Source organism: Alligator sinensis, unplaced genomic scaffold (genome assembly GCF_000455745.1).
Source record: "Alligator sinensis unplaced genomic scaffold, ASM45574v1 scaffold330_1, whole genome shotgun sequence".
Taxonomy (NCBI): domain Eukaryota; kingdom Metazoa; phylum Chordata; order Crocodylia; family Alligatoridae; genus Alligator; species Alligator sinensis.
In genome coordinates, this window is record NW_005842178.1 from 956,822 (window position 1) to 973,831 (window position 17,010).

The window sequence follows — 17,010 nt, forward strand, 5'->3', positions numbered from 1 at the left end:
ATAGACTGATGCCAGGAGCAGCATATCTGCTCCCAAATCCCCGTACATGTAGATTCCTGCCCAGGGTGGGTTTACGCATATGTATATGTTCCCACTATGTATTCAGTTCTTAGGTGCCCATGCTTATTTTTATGATGATAATCAAAGACTTGTTTGAATATTGGTTACATTTCTTTTGGGCAAAATTCACCTCTCTTGGATGGATTAGAGTTGGACTGGTTTAACTCAATACACAACTAGTTGAATGAGCATCCTACAGGATTTTTCTGTGGGGCCTAACTTCTCTTTGTTGTGCCACACTAAACGAAGAAGATGGTGATGCCACTAACAGAGACATTACCAAGGCATGGTGGAATATCACTTTAAGAGGACTTGACACCAACTTATAGAAAGTCACTAGTAAAGTCACAATTCAAAAGAGAAATCATGCACAACAAAAGGGGATATTGTATTTTTTATTTGTTCTTGTTCTTTCATTTTTGATGCAGCTCTACTCTTATGTCACAATCAAAATTCTTCTTGTGTAGAGAATACTCATCCTTAGAATTTAATGACATGGAAACTTCCCCTTCACTGCACGGTTAGAGTTCTTCCTTGGTAAGATCTTCTTTGATTTCTTGAGAAGGATCCTTTAAAAAATATGACAATAAAGTCTCTCATTAGAGCCACTCACAAAAAGGAAATTGTCCCAGTGAGAATTTGCTTTCCAAAATAGCATTTATTTTTAACTATATTGTGGGAACTGTAGTTTTTTAGCAAAGCTCTTCTGTAGGTGAATGAGGTAATGCTGGTGTTACTAGGGCTGTGCGAAATGGCACTGTTCCTTTCTGACTTCAGTTTCAAGGTCTGGACGGAACAGTGTTTTGTATCAAATATAATTTCGAGTTGAAACAGCCTCACTGTTTCACTTTGTCAAAAAGTGAGGCTGTTTTGACCCTGTTTCGACTGTTTCGCCATGGGGCTGGGGCTGAGTTCCCAACCCCATCTTGGGGGGATGGGAACCACAGCGAAATGGCACTGTTCCTTTCTGACTTCAGTTTCAAGGTCTGGACGGAACAGTGTTTTGTATCAAATATAATTTCGAGTTGAAACAGCCTCACTGTTTCACTTTGTCAAAAAGTGAGGCTGTTTTGACCCTGTTTCGACTGTTTCGCCATGGGGCTGGGGCTGAGTTCCCAACCCCATCTTGGGGGGATGGGAACCACATCGATGTGGGGGGCAGGAAAGCAGTCCAGCTGGGCTGACTTCCCATCCCCAGCACAAGATCTGGCAGGGGATGGAGAGGCAGGCCAGCTGGGCTGCCTCTCCATCCCCTGCACTAGATCATGTGTGGGGGGAAGGAAGACAGCCCAGCTGGGCTGCTTCTCCATTCCCTGCACTAGATCATTTGGGGGGAGGGGCGGGAAAGCAGCCCAGCTGGGCTGCTTCACTATCCCTCACACTAGATCACATGGGGGGGAAGGGAAGCAGCCCAGCTGGGATGACTTCCCATCACCAGCTCAAGATCCAGCATGGGGAAGGCAGACAGCCCAGCTGGGCTGCCTTCCCACCCCCTGCTGGATCTTGCGCTGGGGATGGGAAGTCAGCCCAGCTGGACTGACTTCCCATCCCCAGTGCTATGGTCGAAACATTTCAACTTTCAAAACGTTTTGACTAGCCTTGTTTTGTTTCAAGGCTATTTCGACAGCCTTTGTTTCATTTTGATTTTGCTGTTTTGACATTGAAACGAGTCGAAATAGTGTCAAAACGAAACGGCCATCAAAATTTCACACAGTCCTAGTTGTTACTAAATTAGCAGGAAGAACTTTCATCCATACACTGGCTCCAGGGAAGAGCTTAGATAAGATACTGTTTTTGTGAAATTCTGATAAGCGCTTGGAGAATCGGTCACTTTTACTATGTAGTGTAATACACAAGGAGATCTAGAAATTCTGTGGAGAAAATGTGCAGGCTTTCCCAAAGGTATCTCAAAAGAAATTGCTTTTGTTATTTGTGACAACATCCAGTGACAGGACACAGAGAATTCCTTTGACAGGATTTGCACATCAAGTAGTGACTCACTGCAGGAGGCCTACTCCATCCTACAGTTCTGTGTTGAGCAAATTTGGATGGTGTTCAATGAAAAGAGAAAATATGAACAGATGGGCTAATGTTGATCATTTTCCCACTAGCAAAGCAAAGCATGCTTTTTGGATGGTATTTCCCAAACTGGCTCTTGGATGATGCAACATCCTTATACTTGAAACTAAAATAAGGCACCAAAAGACAGAATACGTTTAACTGTATTAGAGCAAGCACAGAAGAATGTGACCTGTCCACCTACTTCAAATGCATCATGAGAAAACATTCACAGGAGCCAGTCCTCAGAGCAGTTGCCCACATAGGCTCAGCAAGAAAAAAAGGCTAACTTGATCGTTCCACAAGTCAGGTTCAGCTCTCCCAAATTAGTTGACCGGTTATCCACCTGTCTTCAAACTCTGAGATATTAAGTTGAGTGGTGGATATATCCACTGACATTTCTCCAACCACCATCTCATTGCTTCCCTACTCTTTGAGCAACTTCAGTAGCTAATTTGGCCAAAGAGGCCTTTGATTCTACTGCAAAACAAGTGGCATCTCCAATAAATGTATGGACAGCTTTTCTCTGCAGAAGTTAAGTGTGGAGGCTCTACCGACTCTGAGATTTCTACGTGTGTCTCATGAGTCTTATGCATCCTTCTTGTAATGAAATACTTATAAATAAACAGTGTGCGCTGATCTAGACATCTTCCAAATATGTAGTATGTTTTATCATAAGTCTCACCCTGATACATTAACTTCTTGCTTAAGAGACTAACTTGAGCACAAGCAAAAGAACCTTTGACATGATGTGAATCTAGGGATGAAAGAGCGTATGTCTACACTGCTGTGCAGTTGTGTGAATCCAGCTCATATGGAAGCTCTCTTTACACTCATATTGCAGGTCTCTCTAAACTAGCTAACTTGGGTACTGGTACTAGTCTTGTCATGGCAGCCTGGGCTTCAGTATGGGCAGTACAAGCCTTCTTAGAGCCCTGGATAGATACTTAGTGTCTGCATCCCACCCTGCTACAGCTAAATTGCTTCCAGTCACTGAGGAGTTTAGGAGCAATGCCACCTTGAATTGCACTGGAGACATTCTCAGAGCGCATAGCATTGAATCCTTTACCTTTCCTGTTGCTTCTGCTTTTGGCTTGCTTCGCTCCTCTAAGAATTCTGCAAATGCCTCAAGAGTATGTTCCCCATCATACACCACAACCTGAAAAGAACAAGTTAAAAATAGGGTAAAATATTACTAATTTTGTGCATAAAAAACATGTGAAATCAGAATACAGCAGATACAGGGATTCCTGAATTATGCAGGTTCAATAGACTTTGACTTTTGTGTTCAGATTAGAAAGTCAGAGGAGAGCCAACTAATACTAAAGCTAATTGGATCTCTTGAGGCGTGAGAAGGGAAAATAACAAATACCTCAAAGAAGGAAGTCCTTACCTTCAAACAAATAATGTCCCTTCTCTTGCATCACTAGACCTGGGTCCTGCCAACTACAGAGATTTAGAGTTCTCCCAACATCAGGGGCTATCTCACCATTTTTTAGGCCTTTCCAAAACCTGTGCCCTCTGGAAGTCTAAAGAGGATTTTAAATGTATCCTGTATCCAGAATGTAGTAGAAACTCATTTGCTTAACCCACACAAGTGTCCATTGTTATCTGAGCATATTTTAAAATTCTTGAGACCCTCAGCCTATATGAATTGGCCTGCTACTACTGAAATAAATGGAATTATGCTGCTTTACGTAAGGGGAAAATCTGCCCTGCCTGAAGTCAAAGTGCTGTATGGAAAACGTGAGTTCAAGAGAACTACACAGGCCCATATTCCAAAACATGGCACAATCCATCCAATTGAATAGGTAAGGTTTAACTCATAGCTTCACAACAGGCCTTTCAAGGCAGCATGAGAGAGACCAGGGCCTGACAGTCACGAGTCTCTACACCAGTCCCAGAACATAACAGAAGCGGGGCAGCTGCTTTGGGTACGATTAGAAGGAATTTTCTGGTCGGAAGGATTTCACCATGTTTTCTTTCATACTTTGAATTTAAAGTAACAGCCAGAAAGCTACTCTTTACCCAGAGGACCATTCTTCATATCTTTTATTCTCTAACAATAAACAATCCTAAGTAGATATTGATACAGACTGAGGAACACTCTGACCCCAACAAAATACCAGAGGTCAACTGGATATCCATCCACATGTTGGAAGTCAGATTGCATCAAGCACCGTTAAGTGCTGTCACTTTTATTGAGTGGTGTTGACAACCATCTTGGTGCTGTACAAACACTCCAGGCACATGGCTGCAGCCCAAGGTCCTTAGTGTCAAGAGAAAAGGAAGCAACAGCTGAAACAGAGTGTTGGGTGCAGACAGGTGTATTAGCTGGCAAATTAAAATGGTATGGGGATCACATTGACAGGCTTGGAGGGAGGAAAAAGGCTATTAGCAGAGTTAGGAAGGAGGTCACCTGGAGCATGAAAGAGAGAGACCAACCCAAATAGAAAGCACTGTGTGGAAGAAGGTGCACAGGTGAGGGTGGGCTTGAATAGAGTGGGACGAGCACTTTTCACTCGTGCTTTTGTCACCGTATGTAGTTGCCACCCATAACGAGAGAGAGATAAAAAACACTGAAATATTAGATGGAAGGAACAAGTATTTGTCACTATGGTCACTGTGCTATATAGTCCCTGTTCCTCTCTCTCCTCTCTGTCCGTCTATCCTCTATCAGTCAGGCACCGAGCAAGCTCCTTTGGTGCCCTGAGAAAAGGGGCAGAGCGGGGCGGGGATGCTATGGAGACCATTAATGATCTGGGAAGAAGGAGTTCGGGGTGAGGGTAGGGTTGCAGAGTGTCACCTGCCATGGTCCCAGCTCTCTGCACTCTGGCAGTAGTTGTCGTTACTGTGACTGCTGCTCTGGCAGCACAGGTGGCTCAGGGTGCTGTAGCAGGTGGACTGGCTCACCACACACTGGTTGCAGCAGCCCTGTGGTGCAGGCTCTCTGTGAACCACCCCTGGTGCCGCATTTGCCCCTTCCCCTCTCTCCCCAGTATGCTGCCTGGTGCAGGGCTGTTCCTGCTTGGCAAAGACTTCCATTCTGTCTCCCCCTCTCAGTTGGCCCTCAGGGCTGGCGCCCCTCTCCCTACCCCATAGTTATGCTATTGCTATCAGCTTAAGAACTGGGCACCATAATGCCATTTTAAGGCAAAAATGAGATGGCAGAGATAAGACAACTCTTTGGGACAAGTCCTGCATTTGTCTGTGCGTATGTGCAGTGTCTGAGACACTGGAACCTTAACCAGTGACTGGGGCCATAGGAACTAGCCCAGTTATCATCCCTATTTGCAACAGCCTTGGGTACCAACTTTTTGATCATTTTTCAGAAAGTAAAATGTGTGATTAATAAACCAATACATCTTAAAAATGCATGCAGCATAGAGCATGGCTAATGGGATGTAGCACATATACATTAAGGCTGAACACTGTACGAACAAGCAGGGCTCCAGTTCAATTCATTAGAAGCTGTGCTGGCAAAACCATTCTCAAAGAGATTAAATGAGGACATGTACAAATGTCTTAGAATTTAATTTAAATATGGGGCATCAGGAGAAAAAAAATGAAAAGCTGAGTAATGTCTTAATTATAACAGTGTCATAGAATTGAATTTTTTGGCTGCAACAACGATGTTTTTCTCTTCAATTAGATTATCTTCATGGATAGAGCAGTAAGATTATTTCTTTAATATTTTTCCCTTATGTCTCTTCTTGTAGGAGTAGTTTAAGAACCTTATGTAACATGCTGATCTATTATGTAGCATATTCTAAAAGTAATCAGCAATAGCAACAGCTTTGGAGTGTGTATTGAGAGGCATTTGAACACACTGCTGGCATAGTTTGTGGTACAGGAATGCAAAAAATCTGGTACACCTGCCTAGAAAAGAGTTTTCTAAAAGACCAGAGAATATGGCCCTTCAGGTGGTAAGACTTATCTCTTCATAACTCAAACTGCTCCAGTAACAGGATGAATGATGCAGTGGGGTGAATAAGCTTGGAGTTATTTTCCATCACACACTCTGCACAATCTAGTCTCAGAGATTAGTACCAAATCATATCTGTAGGTTCACTTTGAATTTAGGGGATCTGCAATTTCCTCTAAAAATCAGAACAACTGGAACACAGGGCAGCTCAGGTGTAGAATCGGGTCACCCAAAACTCAACCCATAGCAAGTTCATCAATCCAGACCTGGGAAGTTTCTATGCCTGTATGAGTACCTGATTTTTGTGTGGTGAGCGTGGTAAGAAAATATCTTTCCCCTTAAACTCAGATTCCTAGCAGCAGTAAGTCAGGGATGCTCAGTTTGAAATATGGACGGGCAAGGACCACAATTTTCTTCTCACATAGGTCGTGGAATGAGGTGGGCCACCCAGGCTATGGCCCAACCAACTTTTAGCAAGTTAATTTAGCTAGCTATGCAATTTAAAAAATAGCTATACAGTTTTAACCAGAACGCATTTATGGGTTATATAAATTAACATGCTAAAAATTGATCGGGCCATGGCCCAGGTGGCCCACTCCGTTCCATGGCCTGTCTTCTTGCTTCACCAGAGCTCTTCTCTCACTTATTTGGAGACCCTCTCACTGAAGGTTTCTCACCTGGCTATCCGATCCAGCAGGAAAGAGTCTAAAGAATGGATAGCGATCTAGCATAATTAACTGGATGTCATTTGCTGTGAAGTCTACTTTGGCAATGATTATGTCTTTGCGATTTTCATACTCCTCAGCCAGCTCATCCCAGATTGGGAGGAGTTTCCTGCACTCACGGGACCAGGGTGCATCTGTAAAAGAAAAACAGATGTTCATAAATCTGGTATCATAACTTACTCTGTAACAGTCACAGAAATGCAGAAAGCTACAGGTGCAAGGTTTACCCTCCCCAACCAGAAACAACGGGGCAAATCTGAAAGCACGGTGAAGTGCATTAGAGTTTGACAGAGCGAAAAGCAAGAGGACCACAGCAACTTTCTCCCTCAGGGTTGAAGTAGCCTTGCAGCTTTCTTACACCCAGACACATCCATGTCCTACTTCTGCTGCAATGCTTTACCATCCCACCATTTCAGAAGGAGGAAGTTTGCAATTAAAACCCAAGTCTGGGTCATACTGTGTGACTGGCATTTGTTTCTGTAAAGAGCCAAATGCAAACTTCAGGGTTATTTCATTGGGAGTTCTTTGGCTTCAGTGGGTCTAGGATTTCACCCTGATCTAAACATCCCCCCACCCCTCCCCCATATTGGGGAAGAAGGTGGGTTCAACTTCTAGATCCAAATTTGTAGGTAGGGCACCTCTACTTAGCATTTAAAGATGTACAGGAATCTCAGTGCACTCAGTGTCAAACCTTATGTGAACTTTTCAAATCTCCCTGATCTGCAGAACCAGACTGATTAATACACTGAGAAATGGCTTTGCTATGAGCTCCCTGTTATTAGTCTGGCAAAATCTATCATTTTGGCATTTCCATTTCTGATCTTGGGTACAACCAGAAAGTGAATAAGCAGCAAAAAAAGTTGCTGATCAGAAACAAAAGAGGGACATTAACTGAATTTGTCTAAGGCTCTATGGCAAAACCCTTGCAAAATCAGTGGATCATGTAAAATTTCCTCCAGCTGCAGTTGACTTCCACTGTATCAAAATTGAAACCTGAAAATGAGCCCCTTGCAACCTTGAATTCAAAACTGTTATAAGTTTAGCTCCAAGGTGCTGAGTATAAAGGCAAGTAAGTTAGCAGCTGGGTTCTCAGATTCTGGTTTTGTTCATCTCTATTTTATTTGCAACCATTTACCCTGCCCTAGTTTCCTTTTCTAAACAAATAGTTCAGCAGTGATGGCCAAACATTTTTGGATGGGTTTTAATGTACTTAAAACTGCTGATCATAATACTGCTGAATCAACCCATTCATAATAAAAACAAATACACAGGGGCCTAACAAGCCATCCTGTGACTTTGCTAGAGAGGATGACATGGATTACTGAGATTGTCAAAGGCAAGTCTTTTATCAGTTCAGTAATGAAATACTACTTACAAAACGTATCTCTGGAAGCTGCAAAGCAGCATACACAAGGAAAGAGAGGCAATAGAATACACAATGCTCCATGTATTTGTCTTGCTTTCTGACTTAGATTATGTAAATCAGGGAAGGCTGTGTGGAAGGATGTCTTTCATATATCCAATTAAAAGTCAAAATAGACGTTCCTGTTTCAGGGAATGTGCCACAAAATGTATACCTGGAAGCAGAGCAAGTCGGAAAACCCTAGCAATCCAGTATGACTTCTGACACATTGTCGCTTAGTCACATCTACATGAGATGATCCTGCACAGTAGCAATGAGCTACTGCTCAGTAGCTGATTGCTACTGCACAGTAGTGTTGGGGGGCACTAACTGCGACATGACACTACGGCACAGTAGCAATGAACTACTGTGCAGTACCATCAAAAAATGGTGCAAGGACGTTACTGCACAGTAATGCTGGTTACTGCACAGTCATTCAGTACTTGGTTACGCAAGTACTAAATGACTTCACACTGCACAGTAACAGTTCCTCAATCTGCTGCTCATGTAGATGCGGCCAATCCTCTCCAAGGATTGTCACCTTGTTGTGGTGGAGATGCTTGCGTGTTCCAATGACCCCGAGAGCGATGCTGTCTGCAGCTCATGCTCCTGGTAGGGCCACCCATGGCGGTAAGGTCGAGGGGGAGGTTCCAGACAAAGAACGATCCAAGAAGTCCTCAACAGCAGCGCAGGTAGAGGAAGGCTGTGGCTCCAATGGCTGTGAAGGTGGAAGAAGGCTGCAATGGAGAAGTGGCCCCAGTTGTTGTGGTTCGCCATGTCACTGAATCCAGCCACCAACTGCCAAGGCCATGTGGACCTGTCTGCATACCAAAGTCCCCACGCTAAATATGCCATGCGCTGGCTTCTGTCAGGTCCAAAAGCCCTGTGGCAATGGAAGATTGGCAGTAGGAGCAGGGCTGTGATACCTGGAGGCCCCCAGCCAAGAATCTGTACACAGGTGGCGGATGTGCGATGGTCGTCAGGTACCTGTGTCTATGGCGTGTCCTTTGGCAGCTGTATCCACGACTCAGCAGCCCTTTTTAGGATACCCTCTGTTCACCCCAATGGAGAGGGGGCTAGAAAAGGTGCCCCCAAAATAGGATGTCCTATCTCTCCTGGGTGGGAAACCACACCCAGCAGGATCACCATTCCTGTGGTCAAAATAAGAAAAAGCTAAACTTTGGAACCTGGAATGTGAGAACGCTCATCAACAGCCCAAAGAGCAATCGCCTGGAAAGACAAACTGCCATTGTAGCTCAGGAGTTTGGAAGGCATAATATCGACATCACTACTCTCAGTGAAACACAGCTCACTGGGTTTCAAAGTCATTCTCCTGGGTGACTTCAACGCCCGGGCTGGACGTGACCACAAAATCTGGAGTGGAACTATCAGCAAGAATGGCGTGAGGAAGGCCAATGCCAACAGTATCTTGCTCCTGACCAAATGCACCCAACATGGCCTGATCATGATGAACACTATCTTCCACCAGAAAGACCAGCTTAAGACCATGTGGAGGCATCTGAGGTCGGAGCACTGGCACCTCTTGGACTACATCATTGCCTGAGGTAGAGACCTGAGGGATGTGCTCGTCACAAGGGCCATGAAGGAAGCTGAAGACTGCTGGATGGACCACTGACTTGCGCACTTGGTGATGAACACCGGATCACCAAGACACCGGAAGACCCAGAAGGCTGGCTGGAGATGGCTGAACATCGCAGCTCTGAAGGACCCTGGACAGTGGGAGGAGTTCCAGGCCCAGTTGTATAGTGCACTGGAGCAAGTCCCTACTGCTGATGACATCTCCATCCAGGCACACTGGGAGCAACTCAAGTCTGCTGTCCAAGACGCCTGCACCCAGACTATTGGGTTACTGTGCGGTCCCAGCGGCGCTCAGGTTGTTTCTGACCCTACTGTGCCGTAGCCTGTGCAGTAGCATTGGCATCACAGTTCATGCCCGCTGACGCTATGTCACCATAGCAATGATCTATGTTGCCATAGCGTGTTGCTACAGTGGAGAAGCATCTCGTGTAGATGCACCCTTAATGTACAGCATGTGGTTTGATGCACAACAACAAGCTGTCACTTTCACATTAAATCAATCGTGTTAAAACAGTTTGATCTCTGAACAACATAGAGTGATACTCACAGAACATCACAAACACATTCTTTGTCTTATTAAAGGCAACCTGATTGAAATTCTTCCCTACGAGCACCTTGACAGGATTCTTGTCCCAGTCTTCTGGAATCTCCTCACTAGACACATGTTGCTGATCAGAAACAAAAGCACATATGTGAAGCAGCTATATTTCCATTCAGGTTAATAAGAGTCTAGTTGACACGCGTCCACATGTTGTGTACCTTCTTATAATACTGGGAATCACTTGCTTCATGCCATGTGCAGCCAAGCACAGGTTATTTGGAAGTTGCGTCCTGGAATCTGGTTGCATGACAGATAATAACTAGAGTGCTACAGAGGGTGCATGTTATTGCTTAACTCTCCTTCCCCTCCACGTGGCTTCTGCACCCCACTGTATGTGAGCTGGACCCTTATTTTTTTCCTGCTGCACCATGCAGCAGCAGACTCTTTAGGGTCAGTTCTGGAGCACCATTCAAAATCTGCTGTGCATGGAGAAGAGAAACCAGATCCATAAAATGTTAAGTCTGGTAGGAATCTATTCCTTAGATCTCAAACTCTCTCTCTCTTTGGTGACAGGCTGGGCACTTAATAGCTCTCCCCACAATCTCAGAGTTCTTTATTAGTATCCATTAAGCTTTATACCACCCTATTTGAGCAGGAAAATATTATCCCCCATGCACAAAATTCTGGAAAAATTGAGAAACAGTAAGTTTAGTGCCCTTATATTCAAAATACCCTAAATGCCAGTCAAAGTTAACTGGAATGAGATGTTCTCATCATCCTCCAAATCATGTAATAAGAGACTCTACCAAACACCAGCTGTAAGAAGAAGGACAGTACATGTGGCATATAAATGACACTACCTTTGTTTGTAATATACAACAGTTTTAAGCTGGTATATGTTGAAGAAGATGCCTACCTTTGCTTTTCCAGCTAGATAGCTCTGGCAAAAGCTTCTTAGGTTCTCCACTGTCACCTCATCTGCAGGCATTTTGTACCTTGCATCACTCGTCAGGTTTAAGATCCGCACGGCGGGGACATCTACCTCAGTGATGCGAAAATACTCAAAAACACGCCCGTTTCTGGTTTCATTAGTATCCACCAAGATGAACATGATCTGAAAAACAAAGCAAACAGCCAAATCTCCAGCCAAGCATGAGATTTGTACTGAATCTGAAGGGTTTGGAGTTTTCAAGGGTTAAAGGAGTTCAGCCTCCAGACCCTGGTTTAGGCAGGATAAAGTTACAGGCCAGCCTTGAAGCTTGGAACCCAGAGACAAACTTCCCAGGTCTGGTGAGCCTCAGAATCCAAGTTTATCTGCAGCTGGAACAAACCAGCACTTCGTGAACCTTTCCATGCCCTGGCTCTGAGTTCAGAGGTGTTAACAAAATCCTAAACCAAGCAAGTTTGGCCTTTGGCTGCATCCATTTCACATTGTGCTGCTAAAGCTCTGGTAATGTTTGGCTTTATATTGCTTCCTTCCATGCCAATGTACAGTAACTAGATTTACTAGCCCTGCTGAATACTTACTGCTTTCCCTAGCCCTAGAGTACATAACTTAATAGTACAAAACAGCTAAAATATTCATAATCCAGATGTCTTTATCAATAGTAGAATTGGCTGCAGGTGGTTTTTACCACCAAATGAACTCTACTTCTGTAGCACTTGGTGTCTGTGGAGCAGTAGCAGCAACCACATATAACAGATGGTGAAGATAGCTAGAAAATGTGTGTGCAATAGGGCTGTGCAAAATGAGCCCTATTCGATTCAAATTCAGATTTGGCTCAAATCAGGGATGGTAATTCGATCCGTTGATTCAGATCACTGTCCTAATTTGATTCGGCCGAATCTGAAGATCCAATCCTGATTCGGTGCATCAGCAATTTGGACACAGGCTCAACTTTAAATATTTTTTTCTACGTACCTTGAGGTAGCAGGCACGACTCATGATTGCTGCAGTGCTGGGGCAGATGAGCATCCCACAGCAGTGCGGACGGCTCTCCAGCGTGCTCAGCAGCAAACCCGGAAGTGGACCAGAAGTAGTTCTGGCCCACTTCTGGGTCTGCCAGGGATCATGCTGCCTCCCCCACGCCCCCCGTGCCCTCCTGGCTTCTGATCCACTTCCAGGTCGGCTGCCGGGCGTGCTGGGGGAGTACCCTGTGCTTCTGTGGGACACTGCGTCTGCCCCAGCACCACAGCGTTCAGAGCCCCTGCTACCTAGAGGTATGTAGGAAAATCATTTAAAGCTGTGTCTATGTCTGAATCACCAAATCTGTCTGAATCTCTCCAAATCGATTCAGAGAGATTAAAGGGTCCTCTCATTCAATTCAAATTCGAAGATCCAGCCAGCGAATTGGGCCGAATTGCTGCCGAATAGAATCAGGGACCGAAGCTTCACACAGCCCTAGTGTGCAAACCCTCTTTGGTGTCAGTAACACTGTCGTGCAGACTGTTTGCAAAACCCTCTGAGTCAGAGCCACATTTCCAGAATGGAAATTCCCCGATGGTGCTTTCAGGTGGTAACAGAGACAAGTGAGCTTTACTACATTTTTCTTGACAAGAAGTCGCTCTTAGCAAATCACATTATACACACATGCATGTGCACACATGCACATGCACGCAGATATAAAATTAGATTAGGCTTAATAGCAACGGTCAGAGATAGGTTCACTTGGAATGCTGCAGGTGTTTATGCTTTAAAGCAAGGGTGCTCAACCCCCAGCCTGCTGGCCAGATCCAGCCACTGTCATCTTGTCATCCAGCCTGCAGGGCTCCCCATGGGCACTGCCCCCCTGATGTCAAATTTTCGGACCCGGGGGGGGCCACCAGGTGGATAATGTGGTCCTGTGCATTAAATTGGGTGTGCAGGGTGGTGCAGTGCCTGATCTTTGTGTCACAGGGCGATCGGGCCCAATCCTGGCATGGGAGGCCAGATCCCAGCATGTTGGGTCAGGTGGGGGAGGTGCAGGCTCCCAAGATCCAATCCTGGCACACGGGCCTGGGCAGGGGCAGCACAAGGCTCCAGGCCCTGATCCTGACACGGAGGGGGGTGATACAGGGCTTAATACAGGTATGCAGATCCAGGTAGAGGTCACATGGGGCTTGGTCTTGTCCCACAGGGCCTGATCCAGCTCACAGACCATTCCTGTGCCACACATCTGGCCTACAGGACCAAAAGTGAGCACCACTGCTTCAAAGCATCACTCTTCACTGGGATTTATTCCCAATTCCATTTTCCCAAACTATTGTGGTTGAGGATTCCACCTGATAGTCCTTGGGACTATATAAAGTGGTTTGGGAGGATACCAGACAGACCCATAGCAATATTTTCCTACCAGTAACAACATCAAACATTTTTACATTGATCTGAGAACTGGCATTTGCAGAATTGGGCTCTATGATAACACACCTTTCCTCGAAATTCCACAGCAGCAGACTCATAATTTTCATAAGTCTTGTTGAATGTCTCCGAGTTCTTCGGGGTGAACAGCAGGATGTGATTTTCAACAGGGACATCAAAAATCTTCACAGAAGTCTGGAAAACAAAAGGCTTAAGCATCTGTTCTGTTCCTGGTAAGCAGAAAAATGAATCAGACATTAACAGTAGCCATGCCACATAGTTCTGGTTTTGCATATTTTGCTTTGCATGCCTTCGACAGTTCTCAGTCATTTTCATCACCCTTGGTTTCTTTTCATTGCCTGCAAGGGAGACAAGATCAGCAGCTGCTAAGTGTTTTTCCTGTTCAAGGAAAAATCTCATCATTATTCATTGATTTCAAGGCCAGAAGGAACCATTACGATCTTCCAGTCTGACTACCTGCATAACACGGGGCAGAGAATTAATGCTGGCAAATTAATGATTTGACCCGAATCAGGGACAGTGATTCAATTAATTGATTCAGATCACTGTCCCTGATTTGATTCGGCCGAATCCAAATCTGAAGATTCAATGCTGACTCAGAGAATCAGCAATTCAGACACAGACACAGCTTTAAAAGTTTCTTCTACATAGCTCGAGGTACCAGCTTGTAAATGCTGCGATGCTGGGGCGCACGGAGCATCCCACAGGAGTGTGGAGGGAGCCACAGGGGGACCCCAGGTGCCCCCCCAAACCCAGGAGGCACCAGTAGCAGAGTTAGGGGACAAGGGGGGCCCCCAGCGCGCTTCCCAGCAGACCTGAAGTGGACTGGAAGTGCTTCTGGTCCACTTCCGGGTCTGCTGCCAAGTGCACTGGGGAGTCCCCCACACTCCTGTGGGACACTCCATGTGCCCCGGCATCACAGCGATCATAAGCCCCTCCAACCTAGACGTATGTAGAAAAATCATTTAAAGCTGTGTCTACGTCTGAATCTCCAAATCTTTCTGAATCTCTCCGAATCGATTCAGAGAGATTAAAATGTCCTCTGATTCAATTCGGATTTGGAGATTCAGCCATTGAATCAGGCCAAATCTCTGCCAAATTAAATCAGGGACCAAAGCTTTGCACAGCCCTATTATCTACACAGGCTGGTAGGGCTAACGTATTTAAGTTCAGTCAAAGGGTGGGCAGCAGTAATAGTTCTCCTTAGCCTGAAATCTAAAATAGGTTTTGACTTATAAATATCTGATCCTGCCTCCAACTGTTTATCAAACTGGTAGTGCAATGACTCCCTAGTCCTAGGAGACGTGGTTGTGTGGTTGGTGGTGATTGTCAGTGGGAATGAAGAAGGGATTGGTCACCCATTCATGTTGAGTTAGGAGGTCATTTCAGATAAGGTTGCCCTATGTGCTTTAGCAATTCATAGGACGCCTCATGATGGAGGTTCATAGTCTGAGTTCATCAGGAAAGGCGTCAATAGGACAGCATTGTGGGATGTATTTATTGTGCTGACAAAACCAAAGGAAAATGTTGTACTGTCAGGTTATAGCCCTATAAACAGGAGTGGCAGGAACAGTGTGTTTCGATCTGAATCAAGAATCCAGAGCCACCTACTCTGCATGGAAACACGTCCCTGAGTTGCAGCAGAAGCTGTTGATCCCAGATCAGCCTCATCATCAGCCATCTTCAGACCCACAGATAAAGCAATCATAGAAGACAATCATCCTCAGCAGTGAGGGATTGCCAACATATATGTGAATTTTTGATGCTCTGGTGTAGGTGGTCGTGTATCCATTACAGCTCTGTTTATTGCATGAGTCCCTCTGTTTATTTGCTGGCGTGAGCAGTGCTTCCAGGCAAGGAAAGAGAGCGAAGTCTCTCGTGCACACACGCACACAAACCCCTCTCAAAGATTTTTACAGTTGTTCTTTCTTTGCCATTTTCCTAATTCAACACAGTGCATAGAAAAGCATAACAATTAAATCTGTATCAAAGCATACTGATATGACCTGTTCCAATGGAGCTGGTACATCTGCACAATCCTGTAACAATCCAAGTGTAGCAAAACTACTTCAACTTTAACCCACTTTCATTCAGGGTCAAAGTTCAGGAAGATTTAGCTTTTATTTTGTATCATTGCAGGATCATGAAGATGGAACAGTTAGATCAGCTGCTGTGTGCTCCTGAACAGCAGTCCAAAGCAGCTGAAATATATATTTGCTCCTACCCCTGAAAGTCACTCTGTGTGAAAGAATGGGAAGTACTGTACATGGAAATCCAGTTAACCATAAGTATTACGGTTTTTTACACTATTTCTCACTCTTTCACATATTTTCATAACTCAGGAAAACTTTCTTGACCAAAGATATACATGCCTTAGCTATCTACTGGCTCTGGAAGTCTAGTAGGCTAGAACAGTATATGAAAGAGATGATTTTTCAAGGAATCTCCTTCTGTAGGTCACTGCCAGGGCTTGCTTTCTTCCACCACATTTTTTGATTCAGTAAAGTACACATACCTCAAGATTATACTCTATGACCAAATCCATGGTAAAGGTTTTGATTAATCTGGTAAGTTCCACTTTGTTCTGCTTGCTGTCTTCAAACACTTCATTATGTACCGGTTTTCCCTTGAAGGGTTAAAAGTAAAGGGGACAGCTTTAAAAACATTATCAATGACTGGTAGCAAAAACACTCTTTTCATTTAAGCAATTTATTGTTCTAGAATTTGCTTTTTATTATCAACAGTAGGTAACATTTCATAACTCTTTTAAAATAATGTCACAGCTAGAGTAGTGAAGACGGTTGCTGCTACTTTTCAAGACAAAACTGACAGATTCAATTTGCTCTTTTATGTCAATACTCTTAATACACTGTCTAAATGTTATAAATTTTCATGTAAGAGTGTTTCAGTACTTAGCCACAAAGAAATGTCACGTGAGCCTTTACTCTGAGTGTCCTTGGCCTGGTTGCTGTGTTTGGCTGCTATTGCTATATAGCTTTGTTGCTGAGCCCTTCTCAACAGCATTTGAGGAGAAAAAAAAAGACCTCTAGACAAAAGTGATGTGATACAGGAGTGATAAGCATCTGCAAAACTGGAATTCAGCAGATGTCATCAGTACTCAGTGAATCAGGAAAGCAGGTCACAGTTGATTTAGGTACCTAAATAACAGATTAGGAAGCCTGAATGAAAGCCACCCAGGTTTTGTGATGTCAGCCTGAGACTTCAGTTGTCCACAGGGTGCTGTTTGCTTCAGACTGTATTTACAGGAAGGTAACACCAACAGTCTCTTAACTATAAAAATTCCTGTCGGAGAATTCTTCTACTTTATATGCTACCTCATTG

The 17,010-nt window shown here is 44.5% G+C and overlaps 1 protein-coding gene across 6 annotated transcripts in view; it reads right to left on the minus strand.

Moving 5' to 3' along the window:
• Positions 1-445: 445 nt before the first annotated feature.
• The window catches only part of PDILT (protein disulfide isomerase like, testis expressed), a 60,231-nt gene continuing 43,666 nt past the window's right edge, over positions 446-17,010 (minus strand). For 5 of the 6 annotated variants that reach the window (XM_025206992.1, XM_025206991.1, XM_025206990.1 and 2 more), the window contains 7 exons: positions 16,184-16,294; positions 13,717-13,842; positions 11,227-11,424; positions 10,317-10,437; positions 6,721-6,902; positions 3,188-3,277; positions 446-629 (listed from right to left, as the gene is read on the minus strand). In XM_025206992.1, coding sequence (XP_025062777.1) covers positions 582-629; positions 3,188-3,277; positions 6,721-6,902; positions 10,317-10,437; positions 11,227-11,424; positions 13,717-13,842; positions 16,184-16,294 — 876 coding nt within the window. In that variant the 3' untranslated portion in view covers positions 446-581. Of the gene's footprint in view, positions 630-3,187; positions 3,278-6,720; positions 6,903-8,711; positions 8,908-10,316; positions 10,438-11,226; positions 11,425-13,716; positions 13,843-16,183; positions 16,295-17,010 lie in introns of those variants that run through there. The other variant, XM_025206993.1, reaches the window with a different exon arrangement.